The sequence below is a fragment of the Mastigoproctus giganteus genome, chromosome 10, assembly GCF_048544385.1.
Source record: "Mastigoproctus giganteus isolate SK-2022 chromosome 10, ASM4854438v1, whole genome shotgun sequence".
NCBI lineage: Eukaryota > Metazoa > Arthropoda > Arachnida > Uropygi > Thelyphonidae > Mastigoproctus > Mastigoproctus giganteus.
The window spans coordinates 13698600-13710528 of NC_143584.1; the positions used below are offsets into that span (position 1 = coordinate 13698600).

An 11929-nucleotide genomic window follows, 5' to 3' on the forward strand; every position below is an offset into this window, starting at 1 on the left:
TGCTGTTCCATGTTCTGCGGGAAGTAGGTGATAGCAGTGATGAGCCTGCATCGCAGGTCCTCATACTGGTCGCACTCATACATGAGATGTTGCCATGTTTCCTCGTGGCCACAGAGGCAACGGGGATCCTCAGTGATTCGGAAGCTAGATAGTTTTGAATTAAAATGGCCCGCGTGCCCTGTGAGCAGAAAGGTGACGTGGATCCCTGGTTGGAACCAACTCGGGAGTTTTGGAAAGACTCTGTTTACGCCAGGGAGGTACTTCTTGGTGATTTCCCCTTTACTGCATTCTGTCCACCGATCTTGCCATTCCTGTCGGAGGTGGTCGAGCAATCTGGTTTTTTCAAGCTTCCTGTTGTTGGCGAGATCCAACGTGAAGTTCAGGATAGTGCACGGTACTTCTTTTGTCATATTATATGTCAGGGCAGAACAGATGATTTCCAAGTCCAGCGGGAGGACTCCGGCAGAACCTGGAGTGCGTGCGTTCTGACTGTGGAGACAGCTCGTGTGATTGTCAGAATTATTGACCGCTGAATTCTGTCCAAGGTTCTTCTATTTACCACTGTGGTTACCTTTTTGTACCAAAGTGGTGAAGCATATGTGATTACCGGGATGAAGGTAGTTTTGTAGTAGAGGGACAGGGTCCGCTTGCTTAGCCCCCAGTCCCTCCTGGTCACTCTGGCGACTCATGCAGAATATTTCCGTATCTTTTGTTTAATGTACTTTAGATGGGGCTGGAAAGACAGATTTTTGTCAAACGATGAGATGTTATTCCAGAAATGGCATGTTTCCGATATACTCTTGATACTGTTGAACGAGGATAGCTTAATTTCTGTACTACCTCCACGATAGAGTGACCCATGCGTCGCGCACCCACTATCTTCCCCATTTCAAAGTCGTTTAACTGACAACGTTAATCCATGCTGACTAAATTTAATTTAATGAAATAAATTTAGGCAACCGAAGACCCTAAGACAATTCGCCCACGACTTTTAATAACATATTTTTGATTCATTACGGAGTCATCGATATAATTAATTATTATCAATTCGAAATTTCCACTGCAGTTTCGTCATAAAATCAATTATTGCAACACTAAAGTAGTCTTCATTGTTCATAACTTTCTGTTCATTCTTGTACCGAATGGGAAACTGAACAATCCACTGATTGTGACCCTTCATAATAACTGATTGTTGATTGGACAGTCCGTTAAACTACTTCCAGCATCAGAAAAATTGGCGTACGTTTTTGCTGGTTGGATTAGACATTGAAGTACACGAAACCAACTTCGGATCTTCAAATTTAAAGCATCACCCCCATCTACGAGGATTCTTCTTAATCCAAAAGGAACTGCACCGTGGAAAGCGGGTAATCAAATCAAATACCCTAGGATGGAAGTTACCTCTGCTTTGATGTCGGTTTGTTCGGAAACAGCAAAGACTGCAACGTAATATTGCAACCATCATTCGAATCGAGGATATTTATTCAACTGTATTTTATCCCCGATAGATAAAATTGATTTGAAGATAATTTAATAATTAATTTATATTCATTAGTGACAGTTAATCAGATATTTAGTTATTAACAAATAATTTAAGATAGTTAAGACCTTTTATAAACTATATATTATGATAGTTAGAACCTTTTAGGTAATATTAGTTCGTAATTACGCTTTTTCTTCTTTTTTGTTTAGAAAGTATAAATGTGGTGAGCGATGGATGTGTTGGATTCCAACTGAGCAGCACCCTGCTGTACGGATGATGCTCGTTAGGAGGATGGAGGGAACGTTCATTATTCCCACACGGGGTGCCGCGTAGTGGAAACCCAACGTGTCCATCAAAGGAGCTCATCGGGGGGAGGGTAGTTAAGGCGAAAAACCGAAAAACTGTTGCGTTGTAAGAATGGGATGGAGGGTGGGCTTATTCCAGACGGACGAACTGGACGAACTGGACGAACTGACGATGGGGTGGGGGCACCAGTGCCGCAGACGTTTGTCCGTTAGGAGGGGGAGGTATACGGTGCACTCATCTGATTGGCCTGATGTCCCTCCGTAAGGGCAATCCCATCTACGGATCCAGTTCACTAATTACGGATTTCTTTCTTCTTTTAGGCATCAGCTGATTGAGGGATTTCCAAACTGACTTTTCTAATGAGGATCGGTTTCTCCAGGAGGGTTGCCTGAATCGGAGATGGACAACTGAGAAATCTGTTGAGGTGATCCTGGAAGGATGCCAATGACGAACAGTTGCTGTTTGATTGTATTATTGAGTATTTATGATTCGCTGTACTTGCAATTGGGAATGTAAATTTTTCTTTGGTAATAAAATCGATTTTTTTTTCAAGAAGAAATTCCGTTTTCTAAAATTTCTAAAGGAGAATGATACACACTGTACAATCTACTCATGTTGGAAAGAGTGTGTAAATGAATAACAGAGACTTACTATGATGAACCGCGTATCAAACATTCAGTACTTTCCATCAAGATTAAAGAACTTGTTGCGATGCATGGCAAGGGGTTCCGCTGATCATACTATTACTGTAATGGGCGTAACCAAAATAACGCTGGATATCCAATTTTAAATTTGAATAAGAAAATACCCTAAATTCCGCAAATTTATTTTTTGAACTACGAAAAGTATACTTTTTAAGGAATTGTTGTTGTTGTAGGGTTTTAGAAGTATCAGTCTCAAAGGCCATATTGCTCAATATATTCTGTCTGTAAATTGCATGTGTTTTGTGGTAAATTTTCTGAAAAACTAGAGATTCTGGGAGAGAAAACCATGCTACCCTCGCCTGAGACTGACTAACTCATCCACGTTGTTAAAATAATCCACGTTATGTGATGATATTGGGCAAAGTTATGCTTGCTTACATCTCAAAATTTGTTTGTCGCCCGACTGTTGATATCGGTAAGACGTTCTGGGGGTAGCGATGTTTCTAAAGAACAGGAAGTTAATTCTGGAAGAAACAATGTGGAATATCTTTGGTGGAGGGAGTGGTGTCAGAGTAGTGAACTATATATGAATTCCGGTCTTTAACGGTGTCTGCAGCGATATATCAGAAGTGTTTTCAATAAAATGAATGAATGTAAATTCCTAGTTAGGATAACTACTGCTGATCTAAGAAGACTAACGGAAACGTTTTGGTGCTCAGAAATTGAGAAATGATTTCCCTGTGGTATTTACTATGTTTTTAGGAAGGATGGAGAAGAGGTGATGAGGTCAAGCTTATCTTCAAAAGCTACTCATCCCACGTAGAATCTATGATGGATGCGTAAGCGTGGTGTGAGTAGTAATCCTTAAGTCCAAACAATGAGCAATATCTCTGGTTGGCATGAAAAACTTCTTAGCCTCTATAATTACTCCTCAGAACACTTCGCATGTGGAAGTTTCATTTTTAAACATCAGTTTCAATTTGCATTGAAACGAGTTTAACAAATGGCTTAGCTAAATTTAATCCCCCTTTCGAAAACAAAAGTAGTTATTTCCAACATTCTGGTAGAGATAGCATCGATATTCAAAATCCAGAAGTGTTCTGCTATTGAACAAACTACCAATCTTCTAGCTGCATTCAATATCCACTCCTTGAAATCAAGGAAGTTTACATCCTTCCATTCAATGTCCTCTACTTCGAATGAACAAAATTTATATGCTGTTCCTGTTAATTGTCTTTAGAGGAATACTGGAAATTTTTCATGTAGGAGCGGTTCTAGCTCTTTAATTTATGAATCCGGAGGAAACATGCTTTTCTCTCTCTCTCTCTACTCTCTAATTATGTCCACTGTAGCTCAATACTCTTTGCTGGTGATAGCGTAGGTCATGGGAGAAAGGCTTAGCGCCAGTTTTATTTTCCCCAAACCAAGATTTACCACATCTAGCCGGTTGTATTGAAGAATTATAATCTTAAAGCACGGTATTGTTTATTGAGAAACAATGTTTGCATAATGGTTGACATTTTTGACTGAGAATACGATGGTAATCAATGGCAGTAATTCGCCCGTATGGCATGATGGTAGGATAGAAGCAATCCCAATATATTGCTGCCCAGACCTTTGATGCTATGGCCTTTCTTTTTTCAGAAGTAGCACAAGAGAGGATGATGGGATTTCTTTTATTATTCTTCAAACATAAATTTTATGCGATGTAGAAAAAATTGTGAATGATAATTGCTCTGAAAGTACGATTTTCTCTGCAATCATCTTGTACAGCTTTTTGCTTCATCATTTCAGATAGAGCTTGAATAAAATATTCAAATAAATTAACAGATTTAAACACCGATGATTGTGCCAAATATTCCCTCACAATTTGATCCCTTTGGAATTCAGACGAGTTTTGCTTATTTTAGGGGCTGGTTTTCTGATTGGCGAAAGTCTGAATATCAGGAAGTTGTGCTATAATTATTAAAAGAACATGCATCTGATGTCCCTCAATGTTTATAGATTGAAAACGTGTCTTTTTACTGAAGGATGGGACAAATGCTCTGCATTTTTTCTTTGATATAAAGTAGCTTCCTTGAACTAGTTTCTGCTATTGACATATTTAAGGGGAAAACAAATTTACTTTTGCAAACAGCAAAACTTTAATGCTTATGATAATGCCCATTTTTGTGAAAGACAGTTAATATGTGCTGATTTGATTTTACCCGTGGAAGTCTGATTCTGAGAATATATTTTTTAATTTTCTCCATTATTTTCGAATTATATTTGCTGGAATAGGAAAAAAACAACTTAGCGGGGGAAAATAGTCGGATATTTTTTCTGGGATTCAGATTTGCCTCCTCTTTCCTCTAACCAAACATAAATTTTGTTTTCTCTCTTCCTTCACTCCTTTGATCAATATTTGAAACATTTTTTTGAAAGGCATTCATTAATTTCACCAACAAATTATTCGGCAATTTCCCGAATTGCTTTTATCTGCTCTATCACCTTCTCGGACAAAACAAAAACTCGGTTATGTTTCTTGAAGTGATTTTATATTTTTCTTTCAATCGGTCCATGAGAATTCTACAGCAACTGATATTTGAAATCGCATCAACTTTTATGGTCCTTTTGTTGACAACAGTTATAAACAGTGAAACCAATTTCGAAAGGGAATTGAACAACAGTGCCAAAAATAATTTTTAATTTTATTTTCAGATATTTACTCTTCCTGCTCTCTTTCGATCATTTTACTAATGCATCCACTTAATTTCTCATGTTACTGAATTCATCTTCTTCTCTAAAATAATTTTTTAAATTTGTATTTCTATGAATTTATCACACAAATATCATCCGCTTTGCACAATAGCAATTGAAGTGTATCAGGAATATAACATCGCAGGTGTTATTAGAATTTATAACTTACCCAAACGCCTTCCTTCCTGATATCGAGAACTTCATACAAAGCCTTGAAGGTATTTAATAATGCTTTTAGAAGCAAGTGCACAAAGAGGTTGAAATGACCTTTGTCAATTATAAATTTAGGGAAAAAGAGGAAAGTTTCAAATCCACCAGATTAATTTTCTCATAACTGCTGACAGGGTAATAAATGGAAGAGCTTGGAAGTAATGAATAGAATTTGCATATAATCGAAAAATACAAGGATGGATTTAAATATTTTCAATGAAACCTTTCTTCAACAATTCAGAATACACAACTCCAGTTCCGATAAGTGAGCTTTAACGGTTACTTTAATCAGAAAATATAATTTCAAAAATGGAGCCTGATTCAGTTGTTTTCTTCGCTGGAGGGCGATAACAATTCATTCAAATTCTTTAATACCACTATTAAATCCTGTATCTGAGCCTTGATCACTTAAAACCGGATTAAAACAGAATTCCCAACGGAGGATTATGATAACTTGTATGAATAACTTTGAACAGGGTATAGGCCTATAAGCCTATAACCTATATAGGCTTATAGGATATAAGTTATAGACTATTCAGAATAGTCTCGAACCCAGTGGTCAATATTTTATGGCTATAATGTTTTCCAGGCTTTAATGCATTAATCCGGTTCATAGTACGAATCCCATATATGGTCATCAAATAAGACAGATTCAATGATTGGTTTAAAATTCAGAATGGAAATGAGCAATCACCACATTTCGAATTCAGTTTAAAGGGACTTTCTTATAAATAGCCATAGAATAGTCCACCTTCAGTTCTTTTTCAGGGTTTCGGCTGTATTGAAATCATCATGGCTCGTATTAAACGCACCTGTATAAAACCTAAAGGAGGAATCGTTCCAAAAGGTAGGCCCCTAAAACAACTAGCCTCATCTGCTCCAAAACCTTATTCTCAACGTTTCAGGCCAAGTGCTGCTGCACTTCAACTAATTCGACAGTATCCGAAACCCCGAATTGAAAATTTCCAGATTATTGTTTATCACTTACCCAGAGTTTTGAAGTTTCTTCGTCTTTTCCAAAAAACTAATGAGCATTCCAACCGTGCAAGGATCAAGCCTGAAGATATCCAGCTGGCGAGACGTATTGGCGGAGACCATGCTTAAATGCAACGAAGATAACTGTATATTCAAAAACGGCCCTTTTTAGGGCCACAATTCAAGATAGAAGGATTCCTTAAACGTACACGTGTTTTTTATCGTTAATCAAATTGCATAACACCTAAAATTCCATTATTACTAATTCATTTATTCCATAACACCTAAAATTCCATTATTACTAATTCATTTATTCTTTTCGATTTATTTTCTTTGAACGAACTTCTATTCCGTTAAAAAATTATATTAAAGATGGAACACCCTGAAATTAAAATAAGCAGAAATTTTTTAGTTGTACCATATCGATATTAATTAGTGTAAATGACAATTCAGAAAGACAAAAATTCATTCTTAGCTGACAATTTAAGAGATATTCTCTCATAAAACGATATATATTGAGGAATGACGATGTTCTTGTAGATTTAAAATGATTTCTTTTTCAATTTTTCATGCAGGATTACCAAAACGTTAACAACATTTTTAAAGAATAAAAATATTTGTAATTTTTGAAGAATAGTAAAATACTTCATCCAAATTAAAGGATAATGATTGTATAATATAATACATTGTCAAATGTATTATACAACCATTAAAATCTGTAGAAATCACATGACCTCTGTGTGTAATATCAGATCTGGTTCATTTTCATCAAGTTCATTTTGAAGTCTCCTTTGAAGAGATTGTCCTCTGATGGAATTCTCAATTTCGAATGCAATGTGCATAACACTTTTAGTATTTAGTCTTTTGCTGGCTAACACTTGTTGGTGGATGACACAGTGGTAACTCAAAAAATCTGGGAATTCACCATCCATTTGGCACTATGCGATGAATCCGTTAAGATGCTCTGACATTGCTTTGGCTCCATCTGTTGTTATTGATACGAGCTTAAAGAGTGGTAATTTTGCTAATTCCAATAGTTGCGCTTGACTCACACCATTACATATATTACTTCGTTATTGAAGATAATATGGCAGGATGGTGATTGTTATATTATTTGTAAAGGACTGAGTTCAAATTTTATTCATTGATGTGACAAACTGTTTAAATTTTAAACCAATCTGACGTGGATTCACGCCTCTGCTTTTTTCCTCCCCGGACATGGACATAACCCTAAACAGCTCAGTCCTCTTCATTAGAGAATATTGTCTGGAAATTTACTTTTTATCATGAAAGAAATCAGCTTTTGCAGCATCCCGATATTTCTCTCTCATCCTGATCTGCAAGGATCCAATTGACACCTGTAAAAAAATTATTATTGTATTAGATTCACCCAGAAAGTCACTTCAAATACCCATGTGCATTGTGTTTGTAAATTGCATGTGATTGCCTACTTTGCTGGATGAAAAACTTTGCTATCTACCCCTTCAGACCGACTAATTCGTCAGGGACCGCAAAAAGCCAAAAAGGGTCTCTCGCATCATGGACCCAATTCGAACGCAGGCCTTTTTCCACCGGGTGTGGGGAGGGAGGACGGTGACGATGCCCCTTTATTACACGCACACACAATTGACACCAAAACTGCTACAAAAGAACTCCTTCTTCAGGTCAAGTGAAGAAATGACATCGTTTAAGGCCCGGTGATGGCACGAAACAATGGGAATCTCCAATTTAATGGAGAAGGAGTCATTCTAGACCCACTAACTTAGGTGACTTCCCTATAATTTCCAGAATATATCTCATTCATTTTTTCGATCTTATTGCACATTCCTTAATACCATGATTAAGTCTTCTACCTGAATCTTGATCACTTACAGACCGGATTAAAACACAAACACACTTCCTCAAAGAGAATAACGATGTGTATGAATATAGATGAACTCAATGGCCAACCTTGGTAACTGCTTCAATTCTAGTAATAATTAAAACCAAAACAACCTTTTCATTTTTACAACCTTAACATTATTAGCTTTGCTAAAATAAAATTGTAAACTATCTGGGTGTTCCAGAGAGTTTTCTTAAAATAAAAAAAAAAAACGGTTTTTCATTTTCTCTTTCCGAAAATATTACTTTCTTTAATATCTTAGGATAACTTTTATTTCATTTGGAGTCTAGTTAGAGCCCTCTCGATCCCAGTGATCATCATTTTTTGCTTATATAGAAATGATATCTTTTAGAAATGATATTTGCGTTCCTGGGTTTATTGCATCAATCTAGTTTAGGTGAACAAGGCTTCTCCACATAGTCCGAAGGCTAAAGTACTGTTAAATAATAAAAGCCTTGAAGGCGTTAATTTTTATTACTCTTCATGTCAATAATTTGTTTTCAAATCTGATAATTTATTGAAATTGGAAAACGACAAATCAAATAAAAGTGATCCAGAGAGTTAGACATCAACACTGCTCCAAAAAGAACTCCTTTCCCAGATGAAGTGAAGAAGTCACATCATTTAAGGCCACGTGCTGGTGGGAAACGATGGGACTCTAATTTCCTGTGAAAGTATCAATTCAAGACGACTAACATTGGGAGAGGCCCATAAAAATTTCTCACATCATCGATGGGACTCACATGCAGGTCCCTTTATATCGCATGGGAAGGTGGACGATTCTACCAAATGTGCTACCCACGAAGCTTGTAAGAACAAAATAATAACTTATATTTATAACATTAACAATACTAAAACAAATTAACAAAACAAAACTTAATTCATTCTTTTTTCAGTGCGGAATTTATGTTAGTGACGTATCTGTTTCGTATTTCAGCAATAAATGAACTCAATAAAGTTATTAGTTGGTTGTTCCAGGATTTTACGCGCATTATATTAAGCCGATTTTGGTGTTAGTTTGATGAAAGCTGAGTAAGAGGAATCCTAGCAAGGAGAACAAAATATGTAGACAAAAATTTCCTTTTATCGAAAAGCCAATTTCCAAAACGTAGGTAAGTTATACCTACGTTTTGGAAATTTTTTATCGGATGTAAAGTTGTCAGCAGAGTATGGCCGAGTTATGGACAGGTGGACTTACTCACCGGAAACATTACTTATTTCTTAAACGTTGGCCTAAGCATTCAATGATTCGGCCAACATTTAACACGATTAACTAAGGATATTAAAGAAGCCCGATGTTTACATCATTGCTGATATAACTCAAGATATCTCAAAAATGGATCAACTCAGCTTGGTGTACCATTATGTCCATATTGTAAAACATCCGTATGACTACACGTACAGATGACAGAAACGTTCCTTGGTTTTCTCACCGTTACTGATGGATGAGGTGCTGAATTAACGTCAATTATTTCAACTCCATAAATTGAAATGATATGGATCATACAAAATGTCATGGGCAAGGGTACAATGGAGCAAACACAATGAATGTTGCATATTCAGGAGTACAATCCTGCCTAGAAGAATTACAACCGAATGCATTGTATTATACGAATATTATGCGGCGCACAATCTCAATCCAGTTATTAACTCGATGCATTTAATGGAGTACCGGTAATGTCCAACTATTTCAGCGTTGTTCAAAGTATAAGTCTGTTTTTTGGACACAGTATCAACGTTAGGTCCTATTATCTCAAGTTACAATTGAATGCGATATTAGGATATTGGATTAAAGAAATTCAATGCAACTCCTTGGTCTAGTTGGCTGCCATCTATAATTGCATAAAACTGACATTTCCCGATTTGATAATCGCCATACAATCATCAAAAACGATGAAAAGTCAGAAGCTGTCGGGATTAAAAATAAAATTGAAACTTTTGCTGTGTATTTATTCAACATCAACGATTTTGCAAAGAACGAATTGGGCAGAGGAACATGACAAAATGAAGTGAAAAAAATTAAGAAATGAATTTGATAATATCGTCAACATCATCTATTGCGAAGAAATGGGGTACACCTTGACAATTTGCAAATAAACGGAGGAGATTTGTTAAGAAATATTTGGATGAACTGGAAGAGGAGTACCGATTTGAAAATGCAGAACTGTTATTTAAAGTTTTTATCGTGTGATTGACTTAGTGACAAAGAAACAGCTGAAAAGATTAAAGACTAAATTCTGGTTTTGATTGTTCGCATTTCTTACTCCAACACAATTACTCCAAATGGATGGTAATTCCATAATAAAAATTCAGAGAAGGTGCAAAACAAATTTTGCACCTTCTCTGCGAGAAGAAATCATTCTAAATCACGCAAGTCAATATATTACTTCATTTATTTTTCATATTTATATTATTTTTGTTTTTATATTTTATTGATAAAGATTTTAAATACACATTTACCAATGTATTGTTAATTTTTATTTTTACCAAAAGTCCAAAAGAAATGTTTTTAGGGGAGCCCAATTTTTCTTGTTAAGCCACTGTTCCTGAATTTACCATAATCATGCTTTCTTGTCTTTTCCAGACAGAAGTGGAACCGGATTGGCTCGTCAAGTAACATAACGATTCTTTTTTTTAATCTGTACGTTCTGGTAATCCCTCTATCATGATTTGAGGCCCTGAAAAGGGCCGTATTTTATTTTCATTTCATTTATGCATGTTCCCACGAATACGGCTAGTCAGCTGATTATCTTCAGATATGGTGACTACCCGCTTTGCTTGAACAACAGAACTCTGCAGGTGGAGAATGGTTTTGAAGGGGTAGGCTAATTCGGTTACAAGACGTTGGAATGGAAGTGTCCTCTTTCGATGAGCCTTTGACTTCTGGTACCGAAGAATTTTCCGAAGAGCACCAGTACCTGGTCTGTAGCAATGCGGCTTCCTCATTTCACCTGTAACAGGGAGACTCTTCCGAGCATCTTTCTGCTTAGTTGGATCTTTTCGTCTTGAGGATTTGCAAGCAATTTTCTTATTAAGAGTCATAGCAATACCAGCAATCCTATCACACTGTAAAAAGTAAAACGAATTGTAAATAAACCTCTCCTGTCAATATTTATAGGAAGCAGGTGGATTCACCGCTCTCGAAATCGAGTGCTGATTGGTTGATGTTCTAGAATCGTAGCTGGAGATTATGTTAAAGAAGTGACGTCAGTATAGTTTCAGTATTTTGTGAAAAAAGAAGCTTTGAAAAGTCATCTTTCCGATCTGTAGTAGCTGCACTGGCATTCATAAATGAAATCATTATTGTTTATGAAGGGATATAGTTCTGTAAATTATATGAGTTTAGGTTGCTAATTCAAGTTCTAATACAGTACTTAATGAATGATGGCATCCATTGAGTCCTCGTAGGTAGCGCATTCGGGGTAATCAATATCTTCCCCATCCCAGGTGGAAAATACCCGAGTTCGAATCCCGTCAATGATTAAGCATTTCTTTATGTTTAGCATTTTTAGCAATATGGCCTAAGCTGCTGATGAGCTTAAAAACCATACGAGCATCCATTGGAAATTGCTTACAAATTGTGAAGGGCAATTATTTTTCAATGTCTGCATGAATTTATGCTGTATGGTATTCATAACACTGACGAACAGTTCAGGAATATCCTTTGAAGGCAGTATAAGGTGCAGGATT

General features: G+C 36.4%; 2 protein-coding genes across 2 annotated transcripts; one reads left to right on the forward strand and one right to left on the reverse strand.

Moving 5' to 3' along the window:
• Window positions 1–6174: 6174 nt before the first annotated feature.
• LOC150078749 (uncharacterized) lies at window positions 6175–6486 on the forward strand. Its single transcript, XM_090382320.1, has one exon. It carries the CDS (start codon window positions 6175–6177, stop codon window positions 6484–6486), a length of 312 nt encoding a protein of 103 aa, XP_090238446.1.
• A 4459-nt stretch (window positions 6487–10945) lies between these two features.
• Window positions 10946–11281, reverse strand: LOC150078750 (histone H3.3C-like). The gene has a single exon (XM_090382321.1). The coding sequence runs from the start codon at window positions 11279–11281 to the stop codon at window positions 10946–10948; it is 336 nt and encodes a 111-aa protein (XP_090238447.1).
• Window positions 11282–11929: the final 648 nt, after the last annotated feature.

What these genes read in the sequence shown, in the direction of transcription:
- LOC150078749 (XM_090382320.1), top strand. Translation starts at nt 6,175, where the DNA reads ATGGCTCGTATTAAACGCACCTGTATAAAACCTAAAGGAGGAATCGTT.
- LOC150078750 (XM_090382321.1), bottom strand. Translation starts at nt 11,281, where the DNA reads ATGACTCTTAATAAGAAAATTGCTTGCAAATCCTCAAGACGAAAAGAT.